At 35.0% G+C, this 21,192-nt stretch overlaps 1 protein-coding gene across 1 annotated transcript in view; it reads left to right on the top strand.

The window, feature by feature from the left end:
* The window catches only part of TOPAZ1 (testis and ovary specific TOPAZ 1), a 53,370-nt gene that overhangs the window by 29,459 nt on the left and 2,719 nt on the right, over positions 1-21,192 (top strand). The window contains exons 12-19 of the mRNA XM_074344126.1: positions 9-124; positions 5,681-5,747; positions 6,785-6,959; positions 7,677-7,777; positions 10,248-10,413; positions 13,752-13,916; positions 15,718-15,921; positions 20,486-20,669. Coding sequence (XP_074200227.1) covers positions 9-124; positions 5,681-5,747; positions 6,785-6,959; positions 7,677-7,777; positions 10,248-10,413; positions 13,752-13,916; positions 15,718-15,921; positions 20,486-20,669 — 1,178 coding nt within the window. The remainder of the gene's footprint in view (positions 1-8; positions 125-5,680; positions 5,748-6,784; positions 6,960-7,676; positions 7,778-10,247; positions 10,414-13,751; positions 13,917-15,717; positions 15,922-20,485; positions 20,670-21,192) is intronic.

Below are 21,192 nucleotides of genomic sequence, written 5' to 3'. Positions count from 1 at the left end.
TTATACAGCTTGTTGAAGCTGGGATGGTGCTTGACCCAGAAGACTTTAACTGTATCGTTAAGTGTTTATACCAAGTACAGGCTTCCAAGCAAGAAATAACTATAGTTCTGGAAATGAAATCCAGGTAAGAAATATCATTATAATTAAGGCTAAAATATATGTGTTTTGGTGAGGACTTAAAAAGGATGAAGGCAAAGCACTTATGTTCATATGCCCAAACATCTAGATATTTGCCCACCCTAACCCTTCCCCGTCCCTTGGCTGTGGCCTGGCCCCACTGTCATCAGCTGACTCTAGCCAACCCTCCTGGCCTGCCTCACCAAATCTTTTTTCAGTGCCTGATTTCGTCTCAGTGCCTGGCAGATCAAACATAAAAGAAGTTTCTCTTGCTCTGTTTCACAGCTTACGTAATTCTACTTAATGCACTCTCTTGTATGTATACAGATTACCTTAATCCTTCTTTCTGTTTCATTTACGTCTTGTCATGTTAGCTGAATACACTATTTTAATGCCCCTCCTTCATTCTTTCTCACACTTGTTCACTTTTAAAAAAATATAGATAGTTATAAGAGTAGTATCATAATATACCTGCATTGAGAAAAAGAAAAGCCATGAAATGAATTTTATAAAAAATTTTATTAAATTGTCACATACATAGAGAAAAGTATACTAATTTTAAATATTTAGATGAACCATGACTTTTTTTCCCATTTTTGAAATCTTTTTATTGAAGCATAACACAGACTTGAAAAGCCTACAAACCTAACATGTACAGCTCAATGAATTTTCTTATTACGGGAAATTGAATATAGTTCTCTGTCCTATACAGTAGAACCATAACTTTTTAATGAAATCGAATTTGATAAAGTGCAAACAGTAGCAGCCACCAAAGTCCTTGAGAATGCCCCGAAAGCTCCTTCACAGGAGCTCCCACGGTTGTTTTTATCTCATTTCTCATTGTCTTCTAATACAGAGGTTTCCAAACTTTCTTGGTTCACAGTGTCCAGAGGCCAAAAGGAACCCATTAACAGTATCATTTATTAAATAGTTAGATCCAAACAAGTTAATAGTAGTTTGACAGTGTCTGTCAGATGTCGCTTGAAAACATGAAATAACCTGAGGAGCCCCTGTGAGTTTGCGCTAGTGCCCTCGGCGCCATGTGCAGCTAGGGACCTGCAGCTCTGCGTGCTGCTGCTTTCCTTCCAGCCCCAGCGTTGAAGACACAGTTGAGTTCTTCAAGTTCTATGATTCCTTTAACTAGTGATAATTAATAATCTTTATTTTGCCTATTAATTATGACAGTTTTATCTAATTTGGCTTAAATATCATGACAATTATGTCCAAAATTATGATAATTTATTTGACATTCCCTGATTTTGGAAATTGTATCCTTATACACTCTGCCCATTCCTATGTGCCTACTTTAAAGCAATTATCTAGTATTTTTTAGGAGGTATTAACATTGGTGACCTATTTAATGAAGGAGAAAATAAAAAAATAACTGTAGATAGTTAAGGGGTGTTGATGGTTGGGAATGTGGACCCAGCCCCGGGGCAGATGGGGAAAAAAATTATTATTTATTATTTTATATTTGAATTTTCCTGATATTCTTTAAAATAATTATCCTTGTCTAGACAAGGAAAATGAATTTTAATGGTTATTCTTAGTTTGATTTTGGTTATAGTTTTTAATTAGCTAGTTTATAGTTCATTTGAAAGGCTTTTACTTTCAGTAGATAAGGCTACTACGAAGAATTCTAACATTTATATTCAAGAAATCTGAGAATTTAGGTGTGTATATAATCTAGGAAATTTGTCAACATACACTTAATGACTTAATTGTATTTTGAAATAATCTTAGATTTACAGAAATATTACAAAAATTAGTGTAGAGAATTCCCATGTACCCTTCATCTGTTATGTTCATGTTAACATCTTACATAATAATAGAACCATTATCAAAACCAGGAAGTTAATTTTGGTATGAGTCCACTAACTCGCTGCAGCTCTCATGGTATCATAGTAGGGTGTACATGGTTCAACGTGTTGTATTACTGGCTAAGTTAACCTTGACCAATTAGTTAAGAAGATGATCTGCCGAGCAAGTTTCTACACTGTAAAGTTACTCTTTGTCCCACTGTGATTAATAAATATCTCGGGGAAGAGACTTTAGCATTATGTATTACTCCGTTTCTCCTCAAAACGTCATACATTAATTTTACTATTCTTCAGTGGCTCTTTATTGCAACTTTCTACTATGATATTTTCCACATTTTTTCTACATTTATTAATTGGAATTTTTCAGTAAAGAACAGCTGTTCCTTCTCCATTTATTGTTCAGTAATTTATATCAGTATGAACTCACGGCTATTTATTTTATTCTATAGGTTATTTATGATCTAATTCTGTCATTATTTATTTTGTTGCTCAAGTTGTTCCAAATTTGACCTTTGGAAATTCCTTCAGGTTGGTCCCATCCTTTCATCATGTTTTCTTTATCTTTCCACTACTTGTTATTCCAGCCACAAAGTTAAGTCTCATCTTCTCTTTTCCCTGCCCCAACATTAACAACAAACACTCCTCTAAGGAGCTCTGGTTCCTTTTATTAGAGAACAATATTTAAAAACCAAGATCTGAATGTGTTCGTTGCTCCTAGAGTGTCATGGCAGTCACAGTGTCCTTGCAGCCAGATCTTCTCAGCGGACAGGGCTAGGAAATATATATGTATGTATACAGAACATACATACACACAAGATACGTATTTATTTCTCTAATATTTATGTACATTAGAAGAAACATGAGTATATACTGATAGCTTGATTCTAATCTGACATCTAATCTGACATCTAATCTAATGTTTATTTTAGCCTTTTCTTTTTCTTATTTATAAATTCTTTCTCTAACGGTGAGAAACCTGACTCATATTACCTGCAATATGTTTGTTCACTTACTGTTTTGCTATCCATATAAAGTAGTTTCAGAACTGCTAACCCATACCTGTATGGGGAAAAAAAATCTACCTAGAGTACATTATTAGTATAAAGATATTACAGTATTCAGCCAAAATATTGTTTCCTAAGTTACTTAGGTTAGTTCTTTTTTCCCCACACCCATTCACTGTGGTTATTCATTTGTAGACCATTTAGGTTTTTTTGCTTTTTTTAAATTTTTTTTTATTGGTTTTGCTTGTTTGTTTGGGGGCGGAGGTCACTAAGTTTATTTATTTACTTATTTACTTATTTATTTTAACAGAGGTACTGGGGATTGAACCCAGGACCTTGTGCATGCTAGGCATGCACTCCACCACTGAGCTATACCCTGCCCCTAGGTTTATTTGCTTTTGTTTGTATTATGTTTTGAGTTATCCCACATCCAGTCAGTTTGAATTATTTAGGGAAGTATGTGAAACATTACTAATTGTTCTAACAGTCAAAGCTCTACTAAAAAGATGCGCAATGACAAGTGTTGCTCCCCCTTATTCCTACTCTGCCATTTCCATTTCCTTCTTTCCATCCCTTTTCTACCCACCTACTGAAGGTAACCAGTCTTTCAGTTTCTGGGGTTATCCTTCTTATAATGAGCAGATATGTATGTATTTTCTTATATCTAACTCTTTACTACATGAAGTGTAGCATATACTAAATACTCTTTTCAGCTTTGCTTTTTTCACTCAAGCAGTATATCCTGGAAATGAGTCTAAATCAGTTCATAGATAATTTCATCCTTCTTTTTTAACTGAAAATACTCCATTGTATAGATTCATACAAATTACACTTCAGATTATTCAATCAGTGTATGGGTATTTAAGTTGTACCTAATATTTTGTAATTAAAACTAATGCTGCTGCTCTTGAATTGGAAGAATTAATATTGTTAAAATGGCCATACTACCCAAAGCAATCTACAGATTTAATGTAGTTCCTGTCAAATTACCCATGACATTTTTCACAGAACTTGAACAAATAATCCTAAAATTTATATGGAACCATAAAAGGCCCAGAATTGGCAAAGCAATGCTGAGGAAAAAGACCAAAGCTGGAGGCATAACCCTCCCAGACTTAAGACAATACTACATAGCTACAGTAATCAAAACAGCAATTTTGGATCAAATTGGACTGCTTTCTTACATCATACACAAAAATAAACTCAAATGGTTTAAAGACCTAAATATAAGACATGATACCATAAAACTCCTGGGAGAGAATATAGGCAAAACAATTTCTGACATAAATTGTACCAATATTTTCTTAGCTCAGTCTCCCAAAGCAAAAGAAATAAAAGTAAAAATAAACAAATGGGACCTAATCAAACTTAGAAGCTTTTGCACCTCAAAGGAAACCATAAACAAACAAAAAGACAAGCTACAGACTGGAAGAAAATATTTACAAACAATATGACTGACAGGGGGTTAATTTCCAAAATATACAAACAGCTCATACAGCTCATTATCAAAAAAAACAAACAATCCTATCAAAAAATGGGCAGAATACCTAAATACACACGTCTCCAAAGAAGACATTCAGATGGTCAGTAGACACATGAAAAGATGCTCCACCTTGGTAATTATCAGAGATATGCAAATCAAAACTACAATGTGGTGTCACCTCACACCAGTCAGAATGGCTGTCATCAAAAAGTCTACAAATAATAAAGGCTGGAGAGGGTGTGGAGAAAAGGGAACCCTCCTGCACTGTTGGTGGGAATATAAACTGGTACAGCCACTATGGAGAACACTATGGAGATTCCCTAAAAAAACTAAAAATAGAGTTACTGTATGAGCCAGCAGTCCCCCTTCTGGGCATATATCTGGAAAAGACAGACTCTAATTTGAAAAGACACATGCACCCCAGTGTTCATAGCAGCACTATTTACAATAGTCACGATACGGAGCAACTTAGTGTCCATCGAAAGATGAATAGATAAAAATTAGGAACTTGTCCTTTTTAATGCTCTGGAATAATTATAAAGCATTAGAAGTAATTATCAAAATTGGCCCCATAGCTGGCTGTTATACAATATTTTTAGTTTAATGGCACCCTCTCCTTTCCCCCCCTTTTCTTATCTTCCAAGTTGCCAAAGGGTACCTATCCATTCATTTTTGTCTTTTATCTTTCCCGGAAGCTATGTATTTCACAGATTGTTGCCTTTAAATCATACAAACTTTTAAGTTCCTTCTGTGTGTTTTGTGTTCTCATCTACCCAGACACTTTTTTCTCTTAGCATTTTCAAACTTAGTGAGGACTTTGTGATGGTAATTCTTAATCAATGTTAAGTCCCTTTACTAGTTCGCATTTTTGGTTTGTTTTGGTCAGTCTGCTTGCCACAACTCTTTGTGGAACAGTGAGGATGGAGTGGGAGCAGTAGAGATCAAGGGCTCATATTAATATTTTTTTCCTCTCTTTGTTCACAATTGTTTTGAAGTTTTGACATTCTGTGTCTTCAAGTTAGGCTAAAGGTATGGTTTCCAGTGGAATTTGCTTTTTCCTTGTTGCCTATCATTTGGGAGGAAATAGTATGAGTTACATATCTGTGCAGTTGCCATTTTCTTCAACATTGAAAATTTTTATAGTGTATTATTGTCTCTCCAGTCTCTTAGGCATAAATTATAAAACAAATGAATTAGGAGCAACAGTGACTTTTTTGGTGGGGGTCAACATAATTAACTGTTTTCTATTGTTAAAGGTTACGGATGAGGCAATTTAAAAAGAACTGGAAGTATGATTTAGAGTCAGCCTTGAATGAAATAGAGGTATGATACTTATTAAATAAGTTAATGGAATCTCTGAAAACCAATAACAACAAAGAAGCTTGGAATAGTAACCCAACTTTAGAAAAAGTTTTAGAAATGTGGCTATATAGGGAAGAAAAGAAAGTTTTATTTTCTTACTACTTAATGCTTTGAAATGCAAACATAATTTTTAGAGTTGTGAACTATTCTAAAAATAATTCTAGAAGTTGTTCAGTTTAAAATTAAGTTATGTTGAGGTGTAATAATCTGTAGTTTAGCCTTTAATTCTTGTCACTGGGCAGACTCACTCAGTGCACAAGTTGGCTTTCTTGTCATGGTCCGTGCATAGCTGCAGGATGTGACCTGACTGAGTAAAGCCAAGGTCACGAGCACTCTCCAAGCACTTAATGTCTGAATAAGAGATAGAGGACTTTCAGGATGATTTTACTTTTTAATTTAAGATCATTTTTGTACTCATGCTAGTAATTGTTGGTCTAGTCTAACTTAGTATTTATACCCTTTAAACAGTTTTTGTTGCTGTGGGAAACTTCCTTAGTTTAGAAGATAATAGAAGACAGTAAGTTTACTGAAATTTACTTGGTAGCCCCTTTTGTAGAAGAAGTATAATGCCCAAGATGATGTGTGGGTCCCAAATCATAAACGGCCCAATAACTGTAAAATGTAGTCTCTAAAAGTAGTAAAATAACACATTGCTGTGGAGGCAGCTCAAGTCATGTTGCTAATCATCTGTTTTCCACAAAATCTATCTTCAGTATCTTATTCAGGTTTGGAGGTGACATCATTAAGTACATTAGGAGCTAGATACTTAAAACAAGTGAACGCTGACATCTGGAACTTACGGAGGTTTTGCTATCATCAGATTGTACAGTAATATGTTATTGGCGTAGCAATTGTTAGTAAGTTTGTAAGATTTGCAGAGATTATGTCTAATTAATTTCTGTTTATCTGATGCCTGCATGTGCCTACCCCATAATATATTTGCATAAATGAAAGCTTGCATTTGTTTTGTTTTGTTTTGTTTTTAATAATTCTCATAGTGTTGTAAAGAAAAAGGTGACTGGACCAAATTGGGAAATTTATACTTAAACATAAAAATAGGCTGTGAAAAATTTGCAGATTTGCAGAGATTTTGCACTTGTATTGCTGAAACACTAACAAAAGACTGTGAAGAAGAGAGACCAGGTGTTCCATTTTGTGAATTTGCTGAAATAGGTAAATGTGACTGTTTTGATCTGAGTATTGTGTGCTAGTGTGTTACAGTGTTCTTTCTGATTGATTGATTGTAACCAATACAATGTTCTTAGCATATAAAGCTCTTAATACTCTCCATGTTGGGGATAAGTTGATATTGCAAGTTTTAGATACTTTCCCTTCTCTTTATAAGTTTTTCCATCCATTTATTGTTAAATTAGATTATAATGATATAAGGTCAATGTAAAATCAGATATTTCATGTCTTTATTTTTCATTCATATTGGTAAAACTATTACTAGCAAGTTATGGTGGAGCATCTAAATTTTTGAATCATTAAGTTGTTACTATCTTCACTATTACAAGTCAACAAAATTCGTATATTTTTAGACCTTTTTTTTTTTTTCCCGCATGAGCTCTTCACAGCTATATTCTCTGTCAGAGTCAGCAAACTTTTTCTGTAAAGGACCAGATAGTAAGTATTGTAGGCTTTGTACACGTGACATATAATCTGTGTCACATAATTTTCTTTTCAAACAATCCTTTGAAAATAAAAGAACTGTTCTTATTAGCTCACAGGCTATACAGAAATGGGCCACAGGACAGATTTGGCCCATGAGCTAGAGTTTGCTGACACCTGGTCTTTGTGGTAGTGTCACTAATTCCATACTAAATTTGCCTTTTCCTTCATTCTAAGTGACTGTTTCACTTTCTTTCATACACCTACTTTGTGTTTCAGTTAGCAAAGATCCACAAAACAATGAAGCAGATAAAACTTTGCTGGGAAGAGTCGGAATCAGTGCTATGTACTTCTATCACAAGCTGTTGCAGTGGTCCAAGGTACTTCATTAAATTTTCATTTTGGCTTGGTTTATAGAAAATTAGTTTTAAAATTTTGAACAGAATATGGATTAACCCTGCAAATTAGGAATTTGCTCATAATCATTGCAGGTGGCAAATTGAGACCCAGACACTAAGTGAATTATTTGGTGGTAAATCAGGCAAGTGTGAAAAGGAGGTGGCAGGAGACGGGCTACTATGAAGAAGCTCAGTATCGGGAACACTGAGGAAGCTGTGCTAAATATCGTATTTATTTGAAGTACCTTTTAATTCAGAATTTATTTTGCCAGCTCCTGAGTATTGGTAGCATTGTAATTTTGGAAGACCTTTCTTAAGATGAACCCAGGATTGACACAAAATTGTAAACTGTCTATACCTGAATTTAAAAAAAGGAAAAGAAAAAAAAAAAGGTGAACCCAGGATACTCAGAATTAACAAAACTCCTTTAAAATCACCTCTTAGGATTCCCTGCTGTGTGTCTTCATGTCTTCCTTTGAGGCTTAGCTCACCATTGAAGCGGTGTAGGGATTCTAGACCATGCTGTACTGCCATTCTTTAGATTTCCCTGAGGTGGCGGGTGGAGCTGTAGATTCAATAAAGTGAAGTAAAGTAAAGGCCAGGAAAATGTAAAATAGGAAGTGCTGAGGGATGGAGTAATACAGAGAGTAGGGTAGTTGAGAGTGGGGTTGCTTTAGAATCAGCTACTGAAATGTGACTTGTATTCCTTTTTATAAAGAGGATAGTTTACAAATGAAATAACATTTAAGTAAATGGTCGCTTATATACATTAAAAATTCATGAATTTAAAAAAAAAACCACCTTTAAGTAATCATTGTACAGGGGGGAGGGTATAGCTCAAGTGGTAGAGCACATGCTTAGCATGCATGAGGTCGTGGGTTCAATCCCCAGTACCTCCTCTAAAAATAAATAAACCTAATTTACCTCCCCCCTTGCCAAAATAAAATAATAATACAATAATAAGTAAATAAAAATACCAAAAAAAGTTTTTAAAATTATTTTAAAAAAAAAAGAATGAAAGAAATCATTGTACAGAAGTTTCTCCAGTCTCCAAGGTCTCCAAGAGGTTTAGCACTTATTGTGTAGCAGGCCTGAGATGGGCAGAGTGTACCATGTCCCTGCTCTCACAGTACAGCTTAAGGTTGATCATAGCATTAATTTCTTGGATATTTAATGCTTGAAAATTTTAGGACTACCTAGTAAGAAGACCCTTTTTTAAAACTCATCCGATTTTGCTGAAATTTTAGAGTATATTTTAATTTTATTTGGTTATTTTTATTTCTTAAGATATAAGAGGTTGCTGAATTTGTGCCTGTATTTTAATTTTTAATGCTTACTATCTTATTTAGTATGAAAATTTTATTATCTTAGCATGAATTTTTTCATGAGACTTACTCCTTTTCGAACATTAAAGTAAAACTGTTGGAATTAATGTACCCCTTGGAAAATGCGCTCATTTATACAGTCACGTTGAAAATACTCTGATATCATAATATGCATCTGACTCAAAACAGCATATATAATACAATACAAAGCAAGAGTTCTGTAAACTAAAAGCCAGATCTGGCCCACAGTCTGTTTTTATACAATTTGTGGGTTAACAATTTTTTTATCACAGCAAAAAAAATGTGACAATATGTATGTTCATGTATAACTGAAAAATTGTGCTCTATGCTGGAATTTGGCACAACATTGTAAGATGACTATAACTCAATAAAAAAAAGTTTTTTAAAAAAAGAATTTTTTTTACATTTTTAAAGACTTAGAAATTATAAAACAACCAAAAATAATATGCAACTGACCAAATGTGACCTGCAAAGCCTAAAGCATTTACTGTCTGGCTGTTTATGGAAAAATTTTGCTGACCCCTGGTATAAAATAATAATGTATGTCCCAATTTCTGATGTCTACCCTAGAGGCAGTCTTTATGTAAAATATGTGAAATAATTAATCTATTGAACAAAAAGAAACCAGTTTTCAGCCAACAGTTTTACCTCTTTTTTTTTTCCCACTATCATTCTTTATCTAAATTTGATAATATCTTTTTTTCACTGACTCTCCCTCCTGGATCTCAGGGTGATCAACAGGAGAAGAGCAAAACATATAACAGGTAGTTTTCCACATTAAGGCATGAAATCCTTTTTCCAAATGAAATCTTTAGAGGAAGCACAGCGAATAAAACGGATGAAAGGAGAACTGCTGAAAGGGGGCCCAGTAGGGGCCGTGGCTAATATGAGGCAAAGCCCTGCTTGCTCCCCTTCCTTCCCATCTCTGTGGTTGAGCAGGAAAGGGCTTAAGGAGAGAGTCTTGGAGCAGTTCAGCTGTCAGTCTAGAATGGTGATTCAAATTGCATAACTGGCTTCTATATAATTATTGGTGACTCTGTATGTCTATAATACTCTAGATGATTGATACTCAACTAGTGCTGGTTTTTTTCTTTTTTTTCCTCTAGGGACGGAAGGTCTTAGACAAACTGTATGAGTTAAAGATACATTTTACAAGTTTAAAAGGACTTATAGGGCCTGAGAAGTTAGCACCAAGATGTCAAATTGTGAATATTGCAGCAGAAATTTTTCTAAAAAGTGGAACCCTAGATGGTGCCATTTGGGTCTTAAGGGGTAAGTTCTGATATATGCTAGCATAAAATAATTTGTTAAGCTTGTTATAAATTCTTGTCTTTGTATTTGCCTCAAGTTGATAGTGAATTGTGGGTAATAATTTGGTCTAAACTAGTAATCATGTGGGTAGGAAAGGTTGTTGTGTAAAATGAAAGGAGAACATTAACCTCACTTTAAAGAAGAAACTATATGAACCTTTGTTGAAAGGTAGTTCTTACTTTGGCCTAAGCACCATATAAATGCTTTATGTGATTATCTCAATTAATCTTCATAGAAATCCCATGAGGTTGGAATTATTACAATCCCCACATTATAGATAAGAAAATGTTACCAGAGACATATTAAGCAGCTTGCCCCAGATGACTAACAAGTAAGGAGTGGAGGCCAGATTCCATCCTGGACAGTCTAGCTTTCAGAGCCCAAGCTTCAGCTGCTGAGACAGGGAAGTCCCTATTGCAGTCTGCATAAACTGTATCTGTACATGCGCAGACAGGCATGACTTCAAACCAAGACAAGTAAAGCTTATTTTCCCTGGTAAGTCAGTTCATCTAAGAGAAACGACAGTGAGATTAAGCTAGCAGAAGCTACTTAGTTTGGTATGAGGTAAAGGAAAACGTAGATGGCACAGTAGCCGCACAGCATCTAATGGTAGCTTTGGCTACGTGCACCATCAAGCAAATCTTATTTGATAAAATGGGATGTACAAGACTGAAGGAATCTCAAGAATCTCAGAGTTTTGGTGAAAGACTGAATAAATGCGTGAGTAAATAAAATAGAAGTCCTTTACACTAACACTCAAGACTAGCATGCATACATATTCATATGTATGTATATAAAACACCTGTATTTGTTCACTGCTGAGGGTTTATGGAATATGGAGGTTCTGATTGGACTTCGTGATCAACAGCTTGTTGGAAAAGGTTTTCTTCAACTTAAACATAGCCAGTGAGGTTTCCTAGGAGAGGAAGAACAACCAAATAGAAAGATAAAATACAAAATAGTAATAGAAAATACAAAATATACAAATACAAACTAGAATGTATATAGAAATAGGAGGTAGAAAAATGCAAGCCAGAGCTCACCAGCTCTGTGAGAAAGACGAGATGCAGCAAGAAATTAAAAGGGTAAAAATCATTGGTAGAAGTGGGCTTGGTGATCTTCTGCCTTCAAAGTTTCTGGCAAAACCAGTCTTTCTGAAAGTAGAGGCTGGGGAGAGTTTGTGGTAGGGGCGAGGAGTGGTCTATGGAGATTTACAGTTTTTACAATTTTGATGCTTCAGTTTTGAGATTATCTTTTAAGATTCTGTCAGTTATAAACACAAGATTTCCTTTTGCAGTGACCATGTCAATTGAAAGTCATTTTCATAAGTAAAATTTTATTTCTTCCCAAAAAAGACCCACAGAAGTATGTTAAATTGTCCCCAGAATTTTTTTGTTCTGCAGTGAACAGGCCATTCTCAGGAAAGCAAATACAACTGCCTTGTAATAAGTGAGAGCAATACTCAACTTGTATTAAGAGGTAAAAACATTAAAATCCTAAACACCTGTCAGACCAGCAAAGGTTAAAGGTGTGTGATATGCCATTTGTGAGGGTAGAAAGAAACAAGCCTTCACATACGTTGTCTTTTTGATAAAATATCTGTCAAAATTTAGTAATGCTAATTTCCTTTATCTATTAACTCCATTTTTAGGAATTTTTCCTACAAACACATTTACATCTGTATACAAACGTATGCACTGTAAGTTATCTGGAATCTTTTTTTAAGCGTCAACAGTGATAACAAAGAATTCCAGATAACTTAAATGTCCATTAAGGATGTACCAGTTACTGAAACTATGTGATAGCCATATGATGGAATGGAACGAGGGACATCTGCAGGTACTCATTGGAATGCTCTCCAGGATCTTTTACCAAGTAAAAAAAGGGATGTGCTGAACAGCGTACACAGATGCTACCATTGGTATAAAAAAAAGCAAATACATACATATAATCTTTATACTTTTGAAATATTTGTATGCACAAGAAACTAGTAATAGTGGGTGCTTCTGGGAAGAGGAATTGAGTGCTTGGAGGGCAGGAATGAGAGGCACGTTGCCTTTTCACATATTTTTCTATACTTTTTCCTTTTAAAAACACATGCCTTTATTACCTATTAAACTTTTTTAAAATGAAGTTTGAGAAATGTAGAATATTTTATACATTTCTTATTTAGTGGGTGGCAGACTTTACGGTGAGAAGAAATCAATTGTTTTAGCTTTTCACATTTTCACTTAGCCATTTTAAACTCTTTCTCAGCACTGATACCTTGCACCCTGGCAGATAAGCAGCAGATTCCTACCTTGCTTTCTCCCCTTACCAGCATTAAAAACAAACGAACAAAGAAAAAAACAATCCTTAAAACCATAACTTTATAGTCAAGATTTGGAGGCTGAAAAAAAAGTGTCTTAATGTTCTAGAATACAAATTTTGTTTTAAAAATGCTATGTTATTTATTGAGAAACTGCCCTTGAATTTTAAACTTCTGTTACCTTTATAGAGGTAGTACATAGTCATTATAGAGACATAAGAAGAGATGAATAAGCAAAGATGGTGGTAAAAAGTCCGTATCAAGCCACCTGGAAATGAGTGTGTAAATTAAATGGATACATTTGTTACTGACCACTTTAGTGATGCTCTGCAGACTCCTTAGTGCCTTGCATTTTCTTCAGGCAGCTGTCTTCCTGTGGACATCTTTCTGTGAAAGGGAATATTTCTCTACAACATAACTTAATGGGCTGCATGGTTTTCCTTCTTATGAGTAAATATAGATAAACATAGAGACAGATCCATGAGTCCCCTTTTCTTGAACTAGCTGGTTTTTAAATTTCTATGAACAATAATCCCTGCTAAACGTCCTTGCTAAATCTTTGTTATGTCCTTAGGATAAATTCTGATGAAATTACTGTATTAAAGATAAGGGCAGTTTAAAGCTTTTTGGTAAATGTTGTCAAATTTGCTCCTGTTGCCATCCAGATTTGCAGCAAGTTATTTTGAGTTTTTTAGAAAGCCTCCTTTTGTGAGAAAATCCTTAGAGAACTGTTGCATAAGGATCTTCTATACAGACACTGTCCTATTGGGACCACAGGTGCATATAAACTGTCCAGATGTTAGTGCCCAATAGTACAGTTTTTAGTTACCAGACAGACAGTGCGCTTCAGTTTAGGCAAACCCTAATCAGCTGTTCAGTACATTCCATTCCGGGTCTTGCCACTTTCTCCAAAAGATATTTTAAAACATTAGTTGTTATTACACTGTTTAGTGTAATGTTCACGGTGTTTGTACTTTTTTCTTTTTGTAAGAGTCAGAGTGGATCATCAATACACCGCTGTGGCCTTGCGATAGACTGGATGTGCTCAATCGGCATAATCTGCTCTGTACAATTGCACATGAAATCTTAGCAAAGAGCCTTTACAGACAGACATTTGAAGTTTTACAAAATCTACCAGGTTTTCAAAATTCTGAAGGTATGTTTTTTGAAAGTCTAGCTTAATTATCTCTGGCCCATCTGGTGTTTAACTGTTAATAAGAAACAGTTCTCCACCTGTTTTGGTTGAGTTTTATATCCCAGCACATATTTTTAATGATGTTGTTTTTTGTAAAATGTGTTCTCTGCAAATTGAATATGCTTTCCTGATGGTTTAAAAAAAATCAGATGCTTATCTTTGGATTGTCAGCAGTTCCTAAAAGGAGCATTTCCTGAATCCCCTTTTCCTACCTCTGTCAAGTCATGAGCAAACAATATGTTAAGTGCCCCCAGCAAGCGTCATACCTTAAAAGAATTCATTGCATTGGAAAAATTAAGAATACTTTTTCTTGTATCACTTAACAAATATAGAACTTATTTTCCATTACCTTGGAACATAGGAAAACATGGAGGAAATGGAGGAAATTAAGCAGATGACAAGTTCAGAGAAAGAGAATACCACTGTGGGCAGTGGCAGGTAGTGCCCTTGAGTGCTTGCAAGTCACATGCAGGCAGCAAGAGAGAGTCCATGTCGAGGGAAGCGGCAGAAGCTCTGGGTCAGGAATGAGCTGAGGGATGGGTCACAGTCATGGGTTAATGTTTAATGAAAATGAAAACGAAAACGTTAACGTGAAGGCCTCCCCTCAGTGCTTTATCAGTGTTCATTTTCCCATTTATTCCACTGGCATATTGCAATTAGTGTTCTTAACTGTTTCTCCCTCTAGACAATAAACTCCTTAAAGGCAGTGATATTTTCTTTATCCTGGTATCCCTCGTACAATGGCTGCTGTAGAACAGGCTTTTGATAAATAATTATGCTATAATGAAACAAAGTAATAATAGTGAGATTGAGCAGACGGTTGTGCCGGACTTTGGAAGATCCTGAATGGCAGACTAAACAGACCTTCTCTATGTGTAGTAAGGGGTCGCTAGAGTTTTGGGGACAGGGAGTGATGTAATCAAGTTGGTGTTTTAGGAAAGTTCCCTGGTGGTAATGTTTAGAAAGAGACTAAAAGTAAGGAGATAAATTTCCTAATTAGGCCTAGACCACTAAAAAATCCTAAAGTGGTAAGACCTGGAGTCTAGGCACTGACCCACCTGACTGGTTCTAGGCGGTAAAAGAGTTGGAAGTCTCCGAGGGGGCTTCACTGTCTTCGAAGTAAAGAGCAGAAAGGAGTAGACATACACAGTAAAGGAGGTTTTTTAAATTTTTTAAATATTTTGGGGGGAAGCAATTAGGTTTATTTTCAAGTTAATTTATAATTAGGTTTATTTTTTATTTTACTTATTTATTTTTGGTGGAGGAACCGTGGATTGAACGCAGGGCCTTGTGCTTGCTAAGCATGGTCTCTACCACTGAGCTATACCATCCCCACTGAGTTTTTTTTTTTTTAACTTGAGAGTGAATATTTATGAGGGGATGATTTATTTTAGTCATCGGAAGGAGATGTCTGAGGTATGCACTGTAGATAGAATGCAAACAGAACTGTGCAGTGATTCATCAGAGACCCTGCACATGCAGTCACCTTGTGAGGACCATGGACAGAGGTGTTAATGCAGCCTCTGAATTCACGTTCCCTTCACATTTCTCCATTACACAGTAAATGAACGGTTTTGCTTCTGTTGAGTGCTTTTTTTGTTAACTTAGACAACATGTAAGATGATTGCATTTTAGTGACTATGACTTCTGTAGTGAGTAGGAAGGGGCCAAGGAGACCAGAGGGGAAAGGAGAAGCATAAGAGGGAAGTTTAAGAGATGAAGACACATCAGCTTCATTATGTCAATTATTTTTTCTTTTCAGAAACTGTGGAGGTCTCACAGTATAGTCTTCTTTTTAATAAACTTCTGGATGCCTGTATAGAAAGCAACAGCCTTGGCTTGTCATCCTCCGTAGCAGAGTTCATGATTTCAAAGAGCGTCCCTGTTGATTTTTCCTTTCTTAGAAGATTGATTACTTCTTTAGGAAGGAGTAGTTTATGGCTCAAAGCCAGAACCCACTACAAAAGTAAGTTACATTTTAAAAATTAAAATTTGATATATTGGTTTTTAATTTAATTTTCTAAACCTAAATCCATGTATGATATTTACAATGATGCACTGAATATATAAAAAGAGCAGTTGATACACAAAGACAGTGGTCTAAACAGATCTGTACTCTTTTGAAACCTGTTACTAATTACTATATCTTGTTTCTAATTACTGTATCTTTTATTTCTTTGTGTATTAACATGTCCACTGGATGATGTGAAAAGGAAATAAATGACACAACTTGAACCAATTTGGTATATTTTATAAACAGATAGGAGTTAAACAATTGGTAGAATGAAGTTCAAGAAGTAATCACACGTCTATCGCTGATCTTTATGGTAGAATATTTTATAACAGTCCGCAGGAGGTACAAAGGCTGCCGTTACAATGCAGCATGACACGTAACAGTTTTTCATGTGGCTCCTAGTCATAGAACTTTGTTAATCTGTTTACAATTGTTCCTCTCTAATAAGTAAGCTTAGAAAACTAACGCTTTCTCTAGTCCCAGCCTCTTCACAGGTATTTTAATTAGAACACAATTTTGTGTAAAATCTAGATCTAGAAAGGAGTTCTTTTCTGCCTTCAGGCAGTAATTTGTCTTAAATTTTCCTTTTTACCACTGTCATCCACATAACAAACATTTGAGGACCTAGTGTGTGTCACCCCTGTGCCACCCCTACCGGCACCAACAAAAACCTCTCTCGGCTTGGAATTGTTTTTCTCGTTGCCAGCTGTGATCAGTTTAGCAAGTGGTAACTTTTTTTTCCCAATGAAATGAGAAAGAAAATATTAGCATGCATTACAGATAGTAAGGTTAAGTATTATTTGATAAAATTTTCACTTCAGTTACATATATTCATATATGTGTACTGGGTCATTATGTAAAATGTATTTCAATCAAAAGAAATTTCAAAAGCAGAATTTTTTTTAAGATGATCAGAAATTTTGAGGAAAGGTAGAATAGTTTGTTCATAACACTTTATTTCACTTTTGTGGTTATGTTTCAACTCCTTATACTATTTCCTTGAAGACTGCTAGGAATCACACTGCAAAGTATATAGGTACTATTTGGTGTAACTTCATGATTTTAGTTTTTAGAATTGATGTTAATGAGGTCATTTTTTTCAAATGTGCAGTTTGGGGGAAGTGCCATCGGAAAGCATTTGTATGCCACAGAAACAAGTATTAACTTGGAAACATTTAAGTGAGATTTCTATGAATCTTTCTGTTTTTTAGTTGGAAATAAAATTTTGTATTAAAACAGCTAAACTTAATCATTTAAAAATTTGTATTAGCAGCTTTATTGATATATAATTCAAATATGAAGTTCACCCATTTAACATGTACAATTCAATGGCTTTTAGTGTATTTACAAAGTTGTGCAACCATCACCACAGTCAATCTTGGAACATTTTCATCAGGCCAAAAAGAAACCCCATGTGTATTAATAGTCACTCCCTATTCCTCCAAATTCTTCCGGCCCTAATGATAATTTATTTTTTTAACTTTTTTTTTTTTTTTTTTTTTTTTTTTTTTTAGTGTGTGTTAAAGCAGTTAATGCCTGGGTACAATTCAGTACCTTTCTTATTAGCATTCTTCCTTTTATCTAAACACACCTGTGCCTAATTTTATGTGCAGTAGAACTTCTGGGACTTACGCAAGTAAGGTTATAGGGTAAAGAGTGTTTTTGTTTTTATTTAATGTACCTGAGTTATAAAATGAAATGAGTGATTCATAGTCACTGATCAGTCTTCAAAACATCTCATTTCCTGAGAGTGTTGACGTTAAAGTATCAGTGGAACTCTCTTTGATTTACCTTCACACAAAGCTTACCACAAGCTAGAAAAGACTTTCAGTGCCTCATGATTACATCTAGAGCTACGTACTTAATTCTGAGCTTATGGTTAATTCTTCTTCAAGGCACTTATGTTACGGCTGTGGTGCCAGTGCCTTTGTTTTGCTTTAAAAAAAATATGTTTACAGCTTTATTAACATAATTTCGCATACTATAAAACGTATGCATGTAAAATGCACAGTGCATTCATTTTTATATTCAGAGTTGTGCAGCAATCACCACAGTCTAATTTTAGAACATCTTTAACACCTCCAAAAAAAGAAATCCGAAACACATTTGCATTCATTCTCCATTCCATGTATGTTCCCCACCCGACCCAGCCCTAGGCAACAATTCACATCTCCGTCTCTATGGATTTACCTGTTCTGGGCATTTCGCATAAATAGAATCATTCAATACATGGTTTTTTGTGACTGGCTTCTTACACTTAGCATAATGTTTTCAAGGTTCATTCATATTGTAGCCTGCATCAATATCTCTTTCCATTTTATTGCTGAATAATACCCTATTGTATGGAATTTGTTTATCTGTCCATCAGTGATGGACGTTTGCATTGTTTCCACTTTTTGGCTATTAAGAGTAACACTGCTCTAAACATTCACATACAAGTTTTCATTTCTCCTGGGAGCAGAATTGCTGGCTCATATGGTAAATCTGTGTTTAGCATTTTGAGGAACTGCCAAACTGTTTTCCAAAGAAGCTGTGCTGTTTTACATTTATATTGCCACTGGCCATGCATGGGACTTCCGGTTTCTTCACAGCCTCACCAGCACTTGTTACTAGGTTTTTATTTTAGTCTTCCTAGTAGATGTATAGTGGTGCTTCCCTGAGGTTGTGATTTGTATGTTCCTAAGACTAATGATGTTGAGCATCTTTTCATGTAGTTACTGGCCATTTGTATATCTTTGTGGAGAAATGTGTGTTAGATCCTTCACCCATTTTTTTCTTTGTATTATTTTAAATTGAGGAGTTTTTTGTTTTTTCTTGCTGAGTGTGCAAGTGGAGGGGTACTTATCAGTACACTTATGATATGCATATACATAAATATACACACCCACATTTCAGATATAAGTCCCATGTCAGATATATAAATTCATGGGGTTTTTTCTGTTCCATGAGTTGTCTTTCACTTTCCTGATGCCTTTGCTTTTGTCCCCAAACTAATCAGAAGGAAATTGTCCAGGGACAGCAGAGTTGCCTTCCTGAAGCTCCTAATTTGCTACCTAGTACTAAAAATACTGCTTTTCTCTTGGAGCTAAAAAGTCAGGAAGGGGAGATGTTAGTATTTCTTTCTATTACTTTCTGCCCCTAAAGCCAAATGGAGTATTTTTCTTTTCATGTCTGATTTTAGGGGAAAAAGTAATGTGAGTAAATTTCTACTCAGTTTATTGGCTTTGGTTTTCCTCTTCTGCTCAGAAAAGTAAAACAGAAATGCACGTAAATTATATCTACCGATAGCTCGGAGAGTTAACAAGTCAGTGATTGGTTGGTCCTGGCAGTGGTCTAGGGAGATGGGACTACCCAGAGGTTAGGGTTCCAAAATCTGGAGTCAGAAGGCCAGGGTGCTTACATACAGCCCCCCCCCCCATCTATAATATGGGCATTGTTGTGCCTAATTTCAAAGTTGGTAAATTGTCAAGTTAAAATTAGATAAAACCTATATGTACTTGGCGAATAGTAGGTCCTCAAAGATTAGTCATCATCATCCACAGTAGAAAGATTTCTTGAAGAAACTTACCTTAATAAAACATTTTAAGCAAATTTTACACACAGATTTAAATTGGTTTCAGTAAAATATAACAATGTAATATTTCCCATATACAATTTGGATGTCCCAGGACTTATGTATAGAAGATTTCCCTATGTATCACTTGTAATAAGCACATAAACATTTTAAAAGAGTTTAAATCTCTTCTTTAGGAAAGGGAAAATTTCAGAACATGAATTGGTGAACAACACATTGAGTGCCTACACGATGGAAATGTATTTTATTCATTTTTGTATCGCATGTTTAGCACACTGCCAGCGTGTAGTAGGAACAGCACACATTTATTGCACAGGCTGTAACAGCACTATAAATAAGCGTGCTCAAAAATACTGTAAAACTATGTGATACAAAGTAAAATCTTCAAATTATATTTTCCATTTTCTTTCTACATTTTGGATTCATAATTCTTTTTTTTTCACATTTTTCATTGAGTTATAGTCATTTTACAATGTTGTTTCAAATTCCAGTGTAGAGCACAATTTTTCGGTTATACATGATGGATTCATAATTCAAGATAGGGAGTTATTATAAGTATATATATAGTTGCTATTAGACCCAGGTCCCACTAAAACAACACCCGAGTAGCTATTTCTGATTTTTTAGTTATTCTGAAATTATGTTGGGTTGACTGTGGCTTGAAATAAGTGGGAAGTTGCTCCAATGAGGCTAAAAAGTAATTTTTCAAAGGGTTTTTTTAAAGTTTCTCATTTCATATTTAATGTTTCAAAAACATTTTACATAGGATGATTTCACATGTACTAGGATAAGCTCACTACCATATAATTTGTGCAATAAATCTGCTTCTAATGTGAAGAATTATTCTGTAATAAAAGTAATTATCATCTCTAGATATTTTGCAAACCTGGGTTTTCACCTGTTGGGGTTTTAGTAAAGTCTGATCTGTTACTTGATTTTCAGGTGCTCTTTCATTGGGTTGTTACCCACCGTTGGAGGGAAATTTATACCGAAAAGTTCTACTGATTCCTTCCTATTTGTCTGAGATCGAAATGCTTTTAGCTGTTGAAATCTTCCTGGTATCTAACGCTAGTAGTATTCAGAGTCCTGGAACTTCTACACAGATGCTGCAGATAGTTTTAAAAAGGTTGGTTGAAATAACTTTTAACTGCATCCTGAAAGCAGATTGTGGCTCCCTACACCTTCCCTAGGATGTAAATGTTTTATTTATAACATTTGTATATATAACATATGTAAAGCATTTATATATTTATATACTTGTGCATGTATAGTATTGACAAACTTTGGTAACATTTATATTGAGAAAGGATTTGACCTATTTGAGACTTAAAACCGAACAAGTTAGTACCTTTCAAGAAACACTTTAACAACTTCAAAGATCTTGTTAGTTGGTCATAGAGACAGATCTTCTTTAGGTATGGATCTTTCTTGTGTACTGATAGTTTTTATATAGGAACCTAGAAGTTATTTATCTTTATGGTCATCACAGAAGATCTAAGAACCAGGTGTAAAAGGGAACTATATGATAATTTATTAGGTTCAGTCAAGAATCCTCTTGAAACTAAAGCCATCAGCCTAGTCTCAATATTTTCAAATGTTGTTATAAATGCATAAATATTACAACATAGCTCTTGGACCAGAGTGGCATC

Source organism: Camelus bactrianus, chromosome 17, assembly GCF_048773025.1.
Source record: "Camelus bactrianus isolate YW-2024 breed Bactrian camel chromosome 17, ASM4877302v1, whole genome shotgun sequence".
NCBI lineage: Eukaryota > Metazoa > Chordata > Mammalia > Artiodactyla > Camelidae > Camelus > Camelus bactrianus.
The sequence above is the reverse complement of the archived record's forward strand: the minus strand, read 5'-3'. Positions and strand labels throughout refer to the sequence as shown.